This window comes from Struthio camelus, chromosome 2 (genome assembly GCF_040807025.1).
Source record: "Struthio camelus isolate bStrCam1 chromosome 2, bStrCam1.hap1, whole genome shotgun sequence".
Lineage (NCBI taxonomy): Eukaryota > Metazoa > Chordata > Aves > Struthioniformes > Struthionidae > Struthio > Struthio camelus.
The window spans coordinates 49112858-49132039 of NC_090943.1; the positions used below are offsets into that span (position 1 = coordinate 49112858).

At 42.1% G+C, this 19182-nt stretch overlaps 1 protein-coding gene across 1 annotated transcript in view; it reads left to right on the top strand.

The window, feature by feature from the left end:
• Window positions 1-1337: 1337 nt before the first annotated feature.
• Window positions 1338-19182, top strand: part of COL6A6 (collagen type VI alpha 6 chain) — a 62848-nt gene continuing 45003 nt past the window's right edge. Inside the window, exons 1-11 of the mRNA XM_068933440.1 lie at window positions 1338-1404; window positions 2993-3604; window positions 5581-6230; window positions 7793-8465; window positions 9268-9828; window positions 10832-11377; window positions 12410-12418; window positions 14332-14907; window positions 15795-16361; window positions 18051-18400; window positions 18517-18615. Coding sequence (XP_068789541.1) covers window positions 1338-1404; window positions 2993-3604; window positions 5581-6230; window positions 7793-8465; window positions 9268-9828; window positions 10832-11377; window positions 12410-12418; window positions 14332-14907; window positions 15795-16361; window positions 18051-18400; window positions 18517-18615 — 4710 coding nt within the window. The remainder of the gene's footprint in view (window positions 1405-2992; window positions 3605-5580; window positions 6231-7792; window positions 8466-9267; window positions 9829-10831; window positions 11378-12409; window positions 12419-14331; window positions 14908-15794; window positions 16362-18050; window positions 18401-18516; window positions 18616-19182) is intronic.

Below are 19182 nucleotides of genomic sequence, written 5' to 3' on the forward strand. Positions count from 1 at the left end.
TGTCCTCCAGATGCTTAGAGATGACCTCCAGGAGGAGCTGTTCCATCACCTTTCCAGGGATGGAGGAGAGGCTGACAGGCCTCTAGTTTCCTGGCTCCTCCTCCTTGCCCTTTTTGAAGGCTGGGGTGACACTGGCTTTCTTCCAGTCCTCAGGCACCTCTCCTGATCTCCAGGACCTTTCCAAGATGATGGAGAGTGGCCTAGCGATGACATCCGCCAGCTCCCTCAGCACTCGTGGGTGCATCCCATCGGGGCCCATGGATCTATGGATGTCAAGTTTGGACAAAAGATCTCTAACCTGATCCTCCTCCACCAAGGGAGAGTCTTCCTTTCTCCAGACTTCCTCTCTTGTCTCCAAGGTCTGGAATTCCTGAGGACTGGCCTTAGCAGTGAAGACTGAAGCAAAGGCAGCATTCAATAACTCTGCCTTCTCTGTAGCCTTCGTCACCAGGGCACCCGCCCCATTCAGCAACGGGCCCACGTTTTCCCTAGGCTTCCTTTTGCTATTGATGTATTTGAAGAAGCCCTTCTTGTTGTCCCTGACATCCCTTGCCAGATTTAATTCCAACTGGGCCTTAGCCTTCCTCCTCGCATCCCTGCACACTCTGACAACGTCCCTGTATTCCTCCCAAGTGGCCTGTCCCCTTTTCCACATTCTGTAGACTTCCTTCTTCTGTTGGAGTTTTGCCAGGAGTTCCTTGCTCATCCATGCAGGTCTCCTGCCCCTTTTACTTGACTTCTTGCTCGGAGGGATGCACCGATCTTGAGCCTGGAGGAGGTGATGCTTGAATATTAACCAGCTCTCTTGGACCCCTCTTCCTTCTAGGGCCCTAACCCTAATCCCCACGGGATTCCCCTAAGTAGGTCCCTGAAGAGGCCAAAGTTAGCTCTCCTGAAGTCCAGCATTGCAATCCTACTCATTGCCCTGCTTCCTCCTTTCAGGATCCTGGACTCCACCATCTCATGGTCACTGCAGCCAAGGCTGCCTCCAACCTTCACATCTCCAACTAGACCTTCTTTGTTTGTTAGTATCAGGTCCAGCAGCACACTTCTCCTTGCTGGCTGCTCTACCACCTATGTCAAAAAGTTTTCCTCAGTGCTCTGCAGGAACATCCTGGATTGTTTGTGCCTTGCTGTGTTATCTCTCCAGCAGATATCAGGGTGGTTGAAGTCTCACATGAGAACCAAGGGGGAGAAGTTGAGGATGTCATATGCAAGGGCCATTAATTCTGTCTTTTGCCTGATTCAGAGACACAATAAAAATAGTTTCTTCAGCTTCCTGACTACGGCCTTTTTAACCTCCCTCAGAAGAGATGCTCGGGGGACTCTGCCTTGAGATGAAGATGCTGCTGGCTTTGTTCTTCCTTCTCGGTGGGACCCACACATCGGTGCCCCAGGACTTTGGTATTTTATTATGTCTTTTTACATGTAATTGTTAATGGGGAAAAAAGCAGTACTTGCCATTTTTGCATTAAATACCAATCCAAAGCTTAAGAAAACTCCTAACTCTCAGCTGAAACTGAGTTAGGAGGATGGCAAAAGAGTGGTGGGAGCCACAGGAGGTGGGAGAGTCTCGGCAGGGGTTCGAGGTGGGGCTATCGCTCAAAGCAAAGGTATATATAAGATGTGTCTGAGGGTCTAGCTTTTCATGAGGCAATAGAGGAAAGATAACCTCGAAGGCCTTGTGCGACACAGCCCCCCGCACAGGGGCACACAGCTCCACAAGGAGCTCTCTTGTTACCAGCTGCACAGCCCTGTGCTGTGGCACGTGGAGCTGAACTCAGGTGGGCAGGGCTGGCCCATGAGGGCCTGGGCCTTGGAGGGGCCAGTCTTGCTCTCCATCAAACCCGGGTGGGGGTCTCCTGGCTCCCATAAGGGTCTGGAGAGGTTGTTGGAGGGGGTGGTGAGGGGTGAGGGGTGAGGTGTGTGAGGTGAGGTGTGAAGTGAGTGGTAAGGGGTGAGGTGGGAGGTGAGGGGTAAGAGGTGTGAGGGGAGGTGTGAGGTGAGGGGAGGGAAGAGGCGAGGTTTGCGGGGTGAGATGAAGTAAAGGGAGAGGAAAGGTAAAGCGAGGTAAGTGGATGAAATATGAGGTGAGGTGTGAGGGATGTGGTGTGTGGTGCAGCGTGAGCCATGAGGTGAGGTGTCAGGTGTGATGTGAAGTGAGGTGAGCCGAGAGGTCGGAGCTGAGGTGCGGTGTGAGAGGTGTGAGAGGTGTGAGGGGAGGGGAGAAGGGTGAAGCGAGGTGTGGGGTGGCGTGAAAGGAGTGGTGAAGTGAAGGGAGAGGTAGGGTTTGAGGTGTGAGGTGAGGTGAGGGTGGCTGTTTCCCAGAGCATGGCCTTCCCGGGGGGACGGGCTGCAGGATGGGGGCCCTGGCCGTGTCCCCACCTTGCAGCCCTTGCCCACAGGCACGCCAGGGAATGGCATAGCTCCCAGTCACCCCCCTACAGGGCTCCGGGGCTGTGTGTAACACACCGCTGCAGCCCTTTTTGCTGAACTTCCCATGCTGGCAGTCTACCTCGAAGCACAGAGGGAGCAAAGCAAGATTGCTGGGTCTCTGCTGTGCTGGCCGGGGCCTCTGTGTATTTCGCCAAAAAGTGAATTCTTTCCAAAGTCTTTGAAAGCTTTACCTGCATAATGCTATTGTGCCAGAGAGAGCCTGACTTAGGCATAAGTGGGCCGAGCAGCAAGGTGGCAGTTATATCTTAATCCTCCTCTCCTTCGTTTGTCTGTTGTGGGGTCGCTAAGTGAAACTAGATGCGCTGGAATATCTGGTTAATTCTGGTTAATATCTAGTTAATTGCCCACACAGTTAACTACGGAGATTTCCCTAGGTGCATGCATCCATTTTGCTATCTATGTGGTCACTACCAAATTTAGCTGAGGTGTAGAATGATGTTTTCATAGTCTCATTTCCTATCAGTTGCAGTGGCAGACTATATTATGACTCTAGAAGAGGAGCACAATGTACTAAAGTAAATTCTCTGTGTTTCAGTCCCTGCAGATATCGTCCTCTTAGTTGACAGCTCTGAAGCTATGGAAAATTCCTCTCTCCCGTATGTGAAAGAATTTATGATCCAAATGATCAACAGCCTACCAATAGGGCCTAAACAATTTCGGCTAGCACTTGCTCAGTACAGTGACAACGTCTCCTTTGAATTTATGCTGGACACTTATGGAACAAAGAGCTCTATGGTGAACCATATCAAGAAGAACTTTACATTCACTGGGGGGAGTTCAGTGCAAACTGGAACCGCCCTCCAAAAAGCTTATGAGATGTTTTTCAAAGAGTCAGCTGGTAGAAAAGAAAGGCAACAAATCATTGTGATTTTGACATCAGCACCTTCAGAAGATGATATAAAAGAAGCTTCCATGTATTTACAGAGTCTTGGAGTAAAGATAATAGCTATTGGGACAAAAGAAGCTCCATACAGTGAGCTTTTTGAGATGGCCACCCAGCCATTTCATTACAAAAATCCGCTGATACAGGAGCTGCCTAAATTCTCAGAAAATATGCCCCAGATCATTGCTGATATTATCCAAGTTAATGTCAGTGACTTAATGAAAATAGACATAACTAATCTCCATGACATAGCTGTGCAAGAAGGTAAGTTGTGCTACTTCATGTCAGTCTCTTTGCCATAGAGCGCAATGACCATTTTCAGCGCTATAACAAAAAAGATTGAACAGAAAAATTGGGTTCTATTGCGCTGTATTTCTAAATGTTCATATCTTTTGTGTACCACTAAAAAAGCAAAATAAGTTAGCAAATATTTCATCTGGGATTACAACTAGATAACAGATTCTGAATACTAGGTTAGTAGTGTGCGTGTAGTCTGTCATGTGCGTATCATGTGGCCTACACAGACAGGTAGGTGGGGAAGAGAAGGAAAGAGAGGGAGTGCAGCTTCATATGTGGGCTTATTCTTGAAGTAGTCTCCTTACCATACAGCTGGATTAAGACATTAGCTCTGTGGCAGATAAAATGGGAAGACTGCTTGTAGTCTTAATCTCCTCTCTCCCCTCCTTAGACTCTTCTTGGATTTCCAGTGGTTGCATGGCGTCTCTAAACTATAGTTTTTGGTATATGCAGTAGATTCTGCACTGTAGCTTTAGTGCAAGTAGGGTTTCTTACATATCCACATCCACAGTGAGAGCTGTAAGAGAGACAGCAGGCTTCCCACAGGCTCTTGAGAGGCAGGGTAAATTTCTGAGCTGAAGCATTCCACCAAGCATTGCTGGTATAGGGAACTTCTTACAGATGTTGTGGCAGTTCCTAATTTTCGTGTTGGATGTTTTTAAGTAGCTACTAAAACAGAGTTATTTTGCTTACAAAGGCAAATGGATTTAGGAAATACTCAATTTAAGGTTGCCTATAAACCTTCTGTGATACCTGTCTCTAGCTCAGACATAATAGGTTGCATGGTTACGCTAGCAGGGTACCACAGGATGAATGCATTTGCAGGGAATTAGATGATTTTACTCAGAGATAAGAGCAGCTTTTGATTACTTTTAAAAAACGTATTTGTCAGTTAGGGAGCCCTAAATCTTGTTTTATTCCATGGATTAAACATTATTGTCCAGGAGCTTGTCTGTCACCCCGGAAGACCCCAAGAAGGGAAGGAGGAGAAGGGTTATGATTTGTTACAGGAGAAAAAGGGAGAAGTGGTCTTATCTCCCACTTCAGTGTCGCATCTTCAGAGATGCCCAGCATGGTGGTGCTGCCTGGGGACAGTGCAGCTCCTGCACCTTACGGTGCTGCTGTTTGGTAGTTTTTTCATCCAGCTGCCTCCACTCTCCTTGGGAACAGTAGCAAGAGAAAAGAAATCTTTTTTTTTTAGCTGTTGGTTACTTCACTAAATCTAGATTGAAACTTGTGTAGGATAAAGCTATTTTCCCACCTTGTGTGAAAGAGCTGCTATAGGGTGTACAAAACTGATGCTGACAAGCAGTTTTGGGTCTGTCAGCTTCTGGGTGATGGATTTTGCAGCCTTGCTGCATGCTTTCAGAAATGTATTTGTTTGTTTCCTCTTCCATAACAACTGGTATAAAAGGATCTGTGAATAGTTAGCCAGCTGGAGCAGAACTCCAGTGCTGGGTTATAAAATATAATGAATAGAATCCAGGCCTGTGATATTTAGAACTCAAGGAAAATGCACAAAAGAAATTGCTTCCAAGTATTCAAAAGTTGAAAGAGATTGAATACTTGAAAGCATCTTGTTTACTAGGGTTAATGTAAAGAATCCTTTTCTTAAAAAGAAATGTAAGGCCTAAGTGTTTTCTCAAAACAGTTACAGCCTGATCTTGAGGGTTCATGAATGTGACAGCTTCTTTTGAAGTCTGCAGGAATTTCAAGTTTTGTACACATCATCCTTTATTTAGAACCCTATTAGTCAAATGTTCCAACAGTGAAAAGGCTTTAAAAAAAGAAAAGCTGTGTAGATGTTATAGAAATTGTTTCAGATATTCTATTTCTGTTCTTGGACTCCTGCTAAGTGAGCACTATGCTGCTTTATTGCCTTAACATTGTGTTCATTTTATCTGAAAACTGAGTTAAAAATCATTAACCCAATGTTTTCACAGCTACAGATATTGTAACTGATACTACAGATATTGTCCTGTTGGTTCCTGGCCACCAAGACCTGGAAAATTACTCATTTCCGTACATGAGAGACTTCATTAGCAAATTGATACACTATCTACCATTGGAGTCTAACCAATACCGCCTTGCACTTGTCCAGTACGATGATGATGTGCATGAAGAATTTAAACTAGACAGATATAAAACAAAGAAGGATATGCTGATGCTTATGCAAGAACTGCAGATATTGGAGGGTGGACCAGTGAAAATTGGTGGGGCACTCCGCCAGGTTCATGAGAGGTATTTCAAAGCACCAGCTGATGGAACAGACAGAAATCAGGTTTTAGTGGTCCTGTCTTCATTGCCTTCTGATGATGACGTGGAAGAGCCCGCCAAAATGTTACAAGACAATGGAGTAAAAGTAATAGCATTGGGGATACGTGAAGCTGTGAAACAACAACTGAGCTTGATGGCTACGCAGTCATTCTCTTATTATTTTCCTAAGGAATGGGAACTCCCTATGTTTTCTCAAAACGTCTCCAATATTATTGCAGGGTTCCAAATGGACAGGGTCACAACTGAAGTAGAAGGTAGGGAAATCAGTACTATGGAAGAAAATGACATTTTAGTCCTTCAGTCTCGTGCTGGCCATGTACCTTCTCATCCCCAGCAAATTGTATAAGTGCAAGGCAAACCTAGAATCAGCACTGGGTTTTTGCATACAGCTGTTGTAGGCATCTGTCTGAGCTCCCATTATCAGACAAAAAATATTGGAATGGAAGCAACACAAAAAGATTGGCAATTAAAATAAATAAGTAAAATTCTTAAGATCATGAAAATAAATAGAACTGCTGTTGTTTGCTCATGGACAGACATCCCTTCACCTAAACACAAGTGAACATCTCAAGAATTTTGCCTCTAGTGCTGAAAGCATTTCTGTTGTTTTTCTGATTACCACGGACTCATAAGTATATCAGTAAGGGCACTCCTTAATCGATAAACTTCCTAATGATGTTGTTGTTTTAGCAACAGTGGGAATTCCCCTATTATTTCTGTTTGCTGGGAAGCCCGGTGAGCCTACACTAGCCAGATCAGAAGAGCAAGAGACACAAGATGAAAGGCTTCTCTCCAGCTCTCAGGCCTTGGGGAGTCAGTCAGTTTCTGAGCTTTCACTTTCCCATTTGTAAAACGGGGAAGATAATACTTCCCGCCTATTCATTTTCAGTGGCAGACCACTCATCAGTACAATTAAACAGAACTACATTGCAGCAGGATCATACACGCTTGAAGGTCAGCATCCAGGGTGCTGAACGCAGTCCTCTACGGTCTCAGGAAAACACTCAAAACATCTCTAATTCAGAGTGCCTGCAAAGCACTTGTGAGGCACCAGAAGCCATGAGCCAAAGAATATTTCTTAATACTTTATCGTAAAGACCATTTATGTAAAAGTTATAGTTGTCATATGCTGTCTGACAGAATGCAGGGAAGACAACATCCCGGCAGTAATTAGTTGAATTTTAAATTACTGTTTTTTGGCTATAGTCCTTCTATCCTTTACAGGTACTCTGTATAATTCTAAATAATCATTGCATTTACTCATTATTAGTTGATACAACAAGTATCTGTTTATGAAATACAACTCTTCAGGAGGCTATGGACTCCTTAGAGTTAGTATATTAATGAACAGTTTTTGAAGACCTTCTGCAAGCATGAATTAAAGGAATGTTATTAAGCTCTCCATTATCCAATCCTTAATGATGCAGCTGAGAAATTTGTACTTTTCATGTAGTATTGAAAATTGTTTTGCTTATTGGGATATTTTTTATAATGTATCAGATGAGTTATCAAGAAATTGAAAAAAAAATCCCTACTTGAAGAAGATTTTAATATGCCTGATCCAACCCAAATCACTACATATGTGTCTTCTAGATCAACACACTTGAAAATATAAAAAAGAATTGAAGATACAAGAAAATGCTTCATATAAAAGACATAAACACTTCTGCCGTTATTGCATGAAGTATCCCCTAGATTTCTGTTCTTAATTTATTAAGTAGTTAGATGATTTATTTTAATTTAAAATCGGGCTTTTCGTCTTTCTGTAATTTGTCACTTTGGCTGAAGACCAATTTTGACAAACCTATTTTACTTTAAAATAAAGAAGAAAACTTTGTCTTTGAGAAAACAGAACAGACCATAGTTAGTTAGTTACAGAAAGAGCCTAGAAGGTGGCCACTAACATTGCTTTATTTTCATCCTTTTCCCACTGCAGCATGCGATAGAGACTTGGTTGCTGATGTTGTGTTCATAGTTGATCATGGTACTTCGAAGTCAAATTTTGAAGATTTAAAAAAATTCCTGCAAAATCTAATATCCTCTTTTGATGTGAAGCAGAAATGCATAAGAATTGGCCTGGTGAAATACACCGATGAGCAACAAGTTGTATCTCTTCTGAACACGGACACACACAAAGCTGAAATTCTGCAGAGAATACAGGACCTTTCTGCTGGGCCAGGAAAAGCCAACACTGGTGCAGCTATTAATACCACAAGGCTAAAGCTCTTTACTGAAAGTGCTGGGAGCAGAAAGAAGCAAGGGGTAGAGCAAATAGCTGTTCTGGTTACCCACAGACTCTCTCAAGACAATGTGAGCAATGTTGCTGCTCTTCTGCGGAGAAGTGGCGTGGCAGTGTTTGCCATAGGTGTTGAAAATGCTTCTGACCAAGAGCTGGTCCAAATTGCATCATATCCTCATGAGCAATATGTTACCGGTCTCAAGGCATTTTCTGATCTGCAAAAGCAGGGTACAATTTTTCAAAAGAAGATCTTGAATCAAATACAAAACAAGCTCTACGTCCACTCTGAAAGAAAAGAGATTCTCAAAACAGGTAAAGCTTTCCACGTAACTTTGGTTGTCTCCAGGTTAAGAGGTTTTAAGTGAAGACTATTGTGATCTGATCTGCTGAATGATGCTACATGTGCATGACATTTCTGTAGTGATGTTAACTTTCCAGTCAGTCTGCCCTTTATTTTGTATAAGCCTAGAACACAAAGGAGAATATACACATCATAGTTTTTTTAGCAGATCTTAAGCCATTAGGGTGAATGTCCTGGCAAAAAGAAGTGGTTGAAATTTTCACAGCAGTCGGGAAATAATAGTAACACCACCACCACCACCACCAACAGAGTAGCCCTAAATATTTTATTTAAAATTGCCAATGGATTTGTGCCTAGCAGCACTAAGTCTGTTTTCCCTATGTGGTCTATCTGACCATTAAGTGGACTGCAGTTGGTCTGTGGAACCTTATTAAATAGTAAAGTCAATCATACTGCTTAAGTGTTTAACACGGCTGTGTAAAGATGCATGATGACTTCTGATGGCTAATAAAAGTCTTATTGAAAAGTCTGGGAGTTGCTGGAGGTAGCTGCTGTAAAAGCATTTCAGATGTGGCTGAAAACCCCAAGCTATTAGTTTTGTTTTCTGTGGGGAACGCAGTGATATAGTCATGGATAAATGATGTTCTGTTTCTTGCCACCCTGCTTCAGATACCTAGCAGGTAAGTTTGCAGATTTTTTTTTTTACTAGATGGAGAGTTTATCCGCTTACTTACCTGTTAGGAAAGGAGTGGAGACAGATTTCTGTTCATGCCCACAACAGTGATGTAATAGAGAATTTATCATTTGGTGTAGGATGCGTGGACACAGAAGAAGCTGATATTTATTTGCTTGTTGATGGTTCATCGAGTCTTGATTATTTGGACTTCCTGGATATGAAGAAATTTTTGAAGGAAATGATTAGACTCTTTAACATAGGACTGAATAAAGTTCGATTTGGACTTGTGCAGTTCTCACACATAAATGAACCAGAATTTGAACTTAATAAATACAAGACAACACGTGATTTAATAAAAGCTATTGATAATGTCCGGCAAATAGGTGGAAATACCAGTACAGGGGGAGCTCTAACTTACATGAGGCTATTGTTTGAAAATGCCAGGAAGCAGCGTGGAGTTACAGTACCTTGCCACCTGGTTGTTCTTACGGACGGAGAGTCACAGGACAGTGTGAAAGAACCAGCTATGAAACTCAGAGAAGACCGGGTTAACATTTATGCCATTGGTGTAAGAGAAGCTAATAAAACGCAGCTTTATGAGATTGCAGGAACAGAAAACAGGGTGTACTTTGTACACAGTTTTGACTTACTGGGAGACATTAAAAATGAAGTTATCCGAGAGATCTGTTCTAAAGAAGGTAAGACCATGTTTGCGCTTTGCCCTGAGAACATAGAAAATGAATAGATTGCTTTTGATTTGATAGACAATTTATTTCATGAGTAACGTATGATATCTTCCTTCTAGCTTGAACAGTGTCAGTATGTCAGCTGAAGTTTTCAGAGGATGCTAGTGATTTCTGTGTACATTAAGTGTTGGCAGATACCATGAAAAGGTCTTATTTCCAGAAAACACCAAGCACCTCTTGCGTGTATATCGTACTTCTCTGTCTGAGCAATGTCAAAGACACCCCAAATCACAGATCACTTTTGAACACCTAGGCCTGTGAACGTATCTAATTGTGAACATATCTTTCCTAAAGCTATCTATTGAGCCTGCAGTTTTCCTTATCACAGACAAACCAGTCTCTTTTATCAGACGTAAACAGGTATAGCATATCTCTCAAATAAGATCCTAGAGTTGAGATGTATTGAAGTCCAGGTAAGGTGGTTTTAAAGTTTAAAGCCATTTTATTTCTAGCAACTCTATAAAACATGAACAGAAAAATGTGCTTAAATGGAGCCTACCAGTGTGTTCAGGCTGTGCATGTGTAGCCCTCTATTGATTGGGTCACCTCTTTCTGCAGAATAGATATACAAGTTGCTGAGCGAAGTTGGTGTGTCCTCTCTCACTGAAGTGAGGGGAAAACGTTCAGGTTTCTTAGGCTTCAAAACTTGGCCAGCAGTAGGCTTTAGATTTTTATTTTCTGAATCCCTTGCTGTTCTTCAGTTGCTTGGCCGTTGGGTTTAATACTGGCTGACGAAGTTGTAAATGATAAGGTTAATATTACTCTAGTTCAGATGTAAGGGATAAAGTACTTTAGTCACAATCATAATGTAGCAATGAACTATTAAAAGCTGACGTTCGAAAAGGCTTATGCTGGGTTTTTTTCTTTCTTTCCTGTTCTGAAGTTATTCTATCATGTTTACTTTTTTCCTCAAAAAATGTAAAGCCTAAATTCAAAGGCTTTTTTTCGTTGACAGCCTGCAAGAAAATGAAAGCGGACATCATGTTTCTAGTGGACAGTTCTGCAAGTATTGGAAACGAGAATTTTCTGAAAATGAAAAGCTTCATGAGAGGGCTAGTGAACAAAACGGATGTTGGTGCAGACAGAGTGCAGATTGGCGTTGTCCAGTTCAGCCACGAACCAAAGGAAGAGTTCCAGCTTAACACCTACTCCACCAAGAGAGAGATCTTCAGTGCTATTGATAGGATATCACCCCTTCAGGCCAATACTTTGACAGGAGAAGCACTGAAGTTCATGCCTAAATATTTTCAAGCTAGTAGCGGTTCACGTCCCCAAGTTAAAAAAATTCTCATCCTGGTCACAGATGGGGAAGCACAGGATGAAGTTAAAGCCCCTGCCACAGCACTCCGAGAGGAAGGCATTATTATCTACTCTGTGGGAGTTTTTAACGCAAACAAAACTCAGCTTGAAGAGATTAGTGGGAAGCGTGAGATGGTATTTTATGTTGAAAATTTTGATATTCTAAAACAGATAAAAAGTGACCTCATTTTTGACATTTGCAGTAGATCTCCTGAAGCTGATTGTAAGTATGGCAACTTTTAGTGATTTGTCAATGTATGAGCGTATTTGGGAATTTTGTTCTGACCTCGTTATGATCAAGTGTTGCAGTTGCAGAGCTGGCTGCCTCTCTGTCTTTGCATTAATTTGTCTGGTGCACGTTTTCTGGTTCCACTGCCCCCTCTCTCAGGGGGTGGCATTTCACAAGTCTCCTAGAGTATCATTCATGGGGCTCTAACCATCCTTTCTTCATACCCTGGAGGTCTAGCTGAGCACAGGTGCCTCTGGTTCCTTCCCTTGGGTATGTGAGATTAGAGACCTTCCTTGGAAAAACAGGGGTCATTTTACAGGGGGGAATAGAGTTTACAAGGGGGAAAGCTTCACTCACTCCTTCCTCCTTAAAGCCTTACTGTCCTCTCACTACATCTGCCTTTTGGTTAGTACGTCTGTGGACTCCTCATATGGGGCAAGAAGGGGATCTTGTGACGATTCAGGCTGTTTTTTCCTGAATAACAGTATTAGAGTCACAGAAGTCACAGACTCCAGGTCTCTGGGGCCAGAGGCAGTTAGGCTGACACCAGTGACTTTGGCAAGAGTATGTCTGTAATCCCACTAGCAACTTCATATTCTTCTGCGTTGCCTGACGTTGCCTTTTCTGATCAAAACCAGCCGGGTGGATTAGAAGAATTCTGTCAAACAGTACTAGCATTGGCACATAGCAGCCCTTTAGCATCTACTTAAAGCAAGCTATCTCAAGCAATTCTGTTTTTTTCCCATGCAGGTTAAATGAACAGAGTCATGCTAAACCACACTGACTCCAGGCTTGCATCCAATATTTATAACATTTACAGACCTGGCCAACTAATTGGACTGGATTATTTTGTACTTGGGCTATTACTTTTAGCTGAGGGTGTAAATGGGGAAAAGGGCCAGGCTGCAGAAGTAGATATGGTGTGCTGCTGCTCTGGGCTCTCATAGAAGTCAGGTGTGCTTGCACACATGAGATAGATAGGATTCAAAAACATTTGCGTATCAGCTCTGCATTGTCTCTGACTCAGTTGCACTAAAATGAGGTGAGGTTAACTGTTAAGTTCACTACTGAAGCCTATCCAGCATCCAGCTTTCCAAACTCCCTTTCTTCAGCAGGAGATGGGAGCCAGAGCAAAGCATGAGGCATGCAAAGGCCGTTGATCCAGAGTCCTGAGAGGGCCAAACAGCCAGTGTTCAGCACACACCTATAACTTTGCGCTAGCTCAGGACAGAACTGGTAACTCCTAAGGAGAGTTTTTTATGTTCTGCCACAATTAACCAAGACGCTAAGCATCATTTTTTCTTCTCAGCCATTTTGGAAAGAGCAGCAGTAGCTTATGCAGTGAGAAAGATTAGGTGCAAACGCGGAAGTTTGAAAGGTAATGAGTCACCAGGTGTCATCTGTGCTGCTCTATGTCTGCAGCTGAGGGAATGCTGCCCTTCAGAGGCAGCAGCCAGTTCTCTTGCCAGGCTGTAGCCTGTAGGAAGGAAATCATCCCAGCTTGCTCAAAGCAATAAATTACAAGGCTAGGAGGCAGACTTGCTGTTATGGCTAACTCAGATGTGAAATGAACATTTGGATTTTTTCCTGCGAGATGCGAGAATGCACTGACAAAAAATGCTGTACGCAAGGCTCAGGGGAAGAGGTTCAGGAGTGTTGATTGGTATCTTGTGGAAGAATAGTGTTATATGTTGTAAGCTAATAGAAATATTTCCACAATATTAACTTAAGTAGCATAATTTCTGTTTGTTTTAAAGGGCTGTGCTGTAGCATCCAGAGCAAAAGTGTAATATTTTTAATAACTATTCAAACATTCAGTTTAGTCTAACTGCTCTAATTAGTTCGTACTGAACAGTCTCAGAAACAATAAGAAGCTGTCATATGTACAACTTACTAATAGTACTATAGCTATCTACAGCTATCCGCAAGCTACTCTTCTAGCAAAGTTATACAGACACTGCATATACACTGAAAAATGGACTTGGCTGGACACTGTAGACAAGAATGAAGCTCTTTCTGTCTCCTAACTGAACTTAATACACAAAACAAGCATCATAAAGCGTGAAATATCACCTCTACTTTTCATCTTTCACTTGCTTGAGTTTTTAGCTTTCATGCTATTTCCTTAGAGTACCTCCTCTTTTTTTTTTCTTTTCTTTTTTTTGGGTTTTTTTTATGTTTTTGTATCTCCATTTCTGGAGACTTAAGCTAGGATATAGTGTGTCAAAAATATGTTCCCTAGATGAGGAGTGTTAGAGGCATTAAGAGTTTTCTCCTAAAGCTGCTAATTATCCTAGTATTTGCTTCTCTTTTACGCTGGCTTTCAGTTTGAATATTAGTGAGTGATTTCAGGGATAACTTTCTAACCGTTTTTGTTTCCTGAAACATAGACCCTAAGAGGCTATATATCCTGGTGGGAGATCTGCTACATTCATGGGGTGCAGGAGAAGGTGCATCTTCCCCAGAAAAAAAGAACAAAAGTTTCGGTAGAATCAAGGCATGGACTCTGCTGAAAATTGTTAGCCTCATATGTAAAACTCTATCCCCTAAAGTGTGAAGGAGGCATATGGCAGCAAATGGTGTCTCACCTGCACTAAGCTATTCACGGTATTGCATAAGATGTTTTAGGACAAAACCATGAAGGAGAGGTGGTATCATTGTCCATTTCTTTCCTTGTCTGGTGGATTTTTGATCAATTTGAAAACTTCTAGGGGACTGGCAATTTTGGCATTAATCAAGCTCTTAGCTCCTTTTCTTTCTTTTTTTTTTTTTTGATAAATCAGGTATTACACAATCACTGGTAATATCGATTGTCAAGGTGCTATCAAGAAGTCATCTAAGTTAATATGCTTTGCTTGAGTTACAATAATCAGTAAGATTCTGCATAATTTTACACATGAAATCTTTCCTTTTCTGGCTTTTTACAGCATGCAGAAGGGTGGAACGTTTAGACATTGTGTTTGTGATAGACAGCTCTGGAAGCATAAGTTCCTCACAGTACCAGGCCATGAAAGACTTCATGACTGCTTTGGTGAATAAGTCTGACGTCAGCCCAGAAGGAGTACAGTTTGGAGCATTAAAATATTCTCATCAGCCAGAAGCACTCTTCTATCTCAACAAATATACTACAAAACTGGAGATAACTGAGGCTATCCAGAGCGATCAGCCGATAGGACAATCAACTTACACAGCGAAGGCACTGATCTATTCGGAAACGTTCTTCACTGAGGCGCACGGCAGCCGCAAGAGCAGAAGAATTCCCCAGGTGCTGATAGTGATAACCGATGGGGTATCCCATGACACAGACATGCTGAGTGAGGTGGCCCAGAGATTGCGGAACAAAGGAATTATCATCTACGCAGTTGGAGTAGAAGGAGCAAATCGAAACGAGCTTCTAGCAATGGCCGGATCAGAAGACAAATGTTTCTATGTGGATACATTTGAAGGACTTGAAAACTTAACTGGAAATATAACAAGTGACATATGCGATCTTTCACCGCCACGTAAGCGCATTCTTGCTATTGGTTGTGCTGCTCAACTTTCACTTCCCCTACAATTGTATTTGAGGGAAACTGCTGCAAAGGCATCTATCAGAGTGATGCAGGCACCACAAATCTGTTCTGAGTGGCATGATTTAAATTACACTCATCTCTGTTCCCTGCTTGTTCAGTTCAGCTTTTGTAGTGACTACTCTTCTCCGCTACCTTCTCCTCCCTCTGTGCTTCTGAATGAAAGTAGCTATGCTATGGCTGCTGTGCTTTCTTTGGAAGTTGGTCCTTCGGGGCTGTGTTAAGCATGCTGAGAGCAGTTTGGTTCTCAGCCAGGGAGGCACCTCATCTGTGAATGCTGAAGAATCTCAGTTTTGTATAGAGCTGATGATGCCCATGTCAGCCTGGAAGGCAATCTGGTTGTGTGTTTTATACACAAAGGGTGGGATTTATCTTACCTAGCTTTAGCTGTCTGTAGCTGTCACGTGTAGTTACTGTAGTTTCCCTTTATAGGGAGTGGTGGACAGAAACAGGCATTTTGGGGGCGTGAGTCTCATGGCCAGTTTAGGCATTTGCATGAGGCTGAGATGAGGTGTACCCTCGTCCTGTAGATGTTTGTTTAGGCCGATGTAACTATGATTAGTCTGTCAGGGGAAAATGTAGCTATGGTTACGCTGGGATATAGGCGTTCACAGGACTGCATTTTGTGTTCTAGACCTAGATGTCTGAATTTCCATCTATATTGCATTTTACTTACTTAACTTTCTTTTTATAGATCTATTTGTTGGGCTTTTTTTGGTCAGTATGACTAGTAGGACATGGGAGGTACAGGCAGGATTATCCTCTACTGACAATAGAATACGGTATTCTATTAGCAATGTATTTTCCTTTATCTTCTGCAGACTGTCCTAAGCGAGCAGATATTATTTTCTTAATGGATGGTTCCAGAAACATAGATGAGGAGAACTTCAGGATGATGAAGGACTTTGTGAAAAGTGTGGTTGATCCAGCTGTTACTGTTCAAAATACCAAAATTGGAATTGCCCAGTACAGCAATGACTATGAAGAAGAGTTCAGCCTGGGCATGTTTTTGAACAGATCAGACCTAGAATTTAAAATTCAAAGCATCAAACAAATTAAAGGACATCAAAGTAATCTTGAAAATGCACTTGAGAAAGTAAAACTCTACTTCCAACCAGAAAAGGGTAGCAGAATATATGAAAATATCCAACAGATTTTACTGATAATCACTGCTGGACCAACAACTGGGAGAGCTGCTAGAGCAGCAGAAAGCCTGAGAAAGAGAGGTGTTGATATATATGCCATAGGCATGGGAAACATTGATCACTCCCAGCTAACGCAGATAACGGGGACACCAAGTAGGAAGTATGCCGTTGATAATTTTTCTGACTTGCGGACCATAAAAAAAAGACTGGTTGATGTTATTTGCGAAGATGATAACAGAAAAGGTAAGCATGCCTGAACCAAACTGTTTGAAGATCTCTGTGTGCTGCTTTAAGTATGCTTCACAGTTAGAGTGGTTCAGGACGCGTTTGGCTGATCTTCTGCACTGCTCTGAAAATAGAATAGAAAAATTCTTCTGGCTCGGGTGAAGAAAATGAACTATGCAGAACAAATTAGCTACATACATGCTACATCTTTGTAAACATGCGGAAAGAAATGACCTGGCTTTTTTCTTTCTGCTCCCTTCCTAGAATAAAGGATATCAGCTGACAAACAAATAACCATCCCTGTCAGTTTGTGCCGTATTGGCTGCTCCCTTGCAGCTTCCCATGCAAACACTTTCGTTCCCTGGTACTTGAGGTAGTTCCCCTTTTCCCTGCTTTAGGCAGAGTAAAAGGATATATAGGAACAGTTACTGTGAATTTGGTAAGTAAGTTCACACCTACTGTGCTTCCCATTAAGCTATCTGTGTACTAATGTTCTCACTTCTGCAAAGTTGAACTGAGTGAGATTATGCAACCCAGGCTTGAGGATTTTAGACAGTTTGTACAATTGCTGGTACATCTCTCTGAGTTTTCAAGTGTGTAACTGCTATCTATCCCGTTCAAAGTACAGCGTTTGCATTTTTAAAGAGGTCCTCCTTCTGGGTTAACAGCAACTGTGATGCCATACCAGACACACACTAATTCAAGAAAGTTAGAAGCAGTTACAGCTATTGCAGAGCAGAGATACAGCACTGCTGGCAATAAGTATGGTCCTTAAATATGGATGCTTTCTTTTTCTGAGTGACAAACACAAATAATAACGAGAAGCACATTTGTCTCATAGAACACCCATTTTCCTTGCACTGACCCAGGCTTACTACAGGGTCTTTACATCTAATTAAATGAGGGGTATGGTGGCAGCACTTGCCATTTGATGGCATATGCTTTCATTTCCCTCCTGCTTTTCCAGTCAGCTCACATGCAGTGAGAAATTATGCTAAAATGCATACTGGGAGCTGGGTCTCCCACTCTGACCGTTAATAGCAGTGTTCTGGATGAGATAACAGAGGCGAAGCACAGGCAAAGAGGTAATGAGGAGGAAGGAAGGGGAGAGATATATGGTGTTAACTCAAATCGTAAACATGAGGCACAGCATTACTTTTAAAGTAATGAGAATACTATAGCAGTTACTTGTTAACTTTCCAGCACAACATGTTAAAAGCAAACAGCCCTCCAATATTTCCATAGGTACCTGCACAATTGTTTATAGCTGGGAAATAAGGGGAAGAAAGGGATGCAAACTGCTGAACCAAGAAATACCTCCACTGAAACAACTTCCAAAACTGATGCTGACCTTGATATAAGAAGAATGGACCCTCAGATTTGTTATGTAATGATTATTTTGTAACACATTTCCAATTAAAGGCATTTAGGGATTTTGGAACACTTTATCCATGTAATATGCTTTGCATTTCCAGATTTTTATCTCCAGAAATAATTAAACATTTATCTGAATGAATTAGAGACCTAAAGATCTGTTTTAGATAATTTACCTGAAATTTGGAGATGGCAAGTGGTTCCACATGCTCCTGCCAGGTTAGCTGAATTCTGTGATGCACATGTTCTGCCCTCATTCAGCTTTTTCTCTTCTCCTGTTTCACTTTGCCTGAAATGAAAATTGTGTAATCCATTTATTTATGATTTTCCCAGAAGCAGCTTGTTTGGTGGATATCACTGTGGGATTTGACATCTCATCACAGAGGGAAGGCCACCACTTATTTCATGGACAGACCAAACTGGAAAAGCATCTCCCTAAGATTCTGCAAGCCCTCCTATCACTAAGGGATGTGAGCTGCAACGCTGGGTCAAAGGCACAGAGCAGTGTGGCTGTTAAGGTGGAAAATACCATTACTCCTGTATCTGTAAAGTTCCACGTTGACAGCGAATCTATCCTAAGTAACCTAACAGATGCTGTGATCAAGACACCATCCCGACTTAATGTTGAGTTCTTGCAGTCACTCTGGGAAACGTTTCAGAATGAGGGTGAGACTCGGCAAAAGGTAATGCGATGATGTAGGCAAAGTACTTTAGTTAAAAATGGTATAATAAAGATTGAAATACAGTTGTTGTTCTTTGCTTCCATGTGATTTAAATTCTGTCTTTAATGTTTTCGTAGGTATTACTTGTGTTTTCAGATGGTGTCGATGATGACTTAGAAGCTCTTGAACAGAAATCGGAAGAACTTAAAAAGAAAGGTATCATCTATTTTAGAGAAGTGAGCACATGCTTCATTTATCACAAGGCCTAGTAATTAGATGAGAAGAAGTATTTCATTTCCTCTGCAGCAAGAGGAGAGGGAGGTTGGCAGCAAATAAGAGGAGTTATAGGATCAGATCCCCAGCTGGTATAAATCAGAACAGCTCCATTGATATGAGATTGACCATACCGGATAAGACTGTTGTCCTAGCCTCGTCCTTGTCTTTGGCTGTGGCCAGTAGCGGGTGTTTCAGAAAATAGCTTAATAAAAGGGTTAAGCAAGCAGTAATGCTTCTTTGGGATGACTACCCTATTTAAAGACTTCATGATGTGAAATGATATCTCTTTTATAAAGTATGCCTAACTTTCCCACAGACTGACAACAGGTTATGAAACAAATACAGGGGAAGTCCTCACTGACTCACATCTACTGAGTTTCTGCACTGCATTTGGAATCATCCATAAGTCACGCTCATCTGCTGTGTTTCACTGATCAATCTTCTGTCCTCACTATCTATTATCACCCGGAAACCCAGGGGAGTGGGGACAGGAAGGATGGAGTAATTCTCTTCCGCCTTGCCCCTAA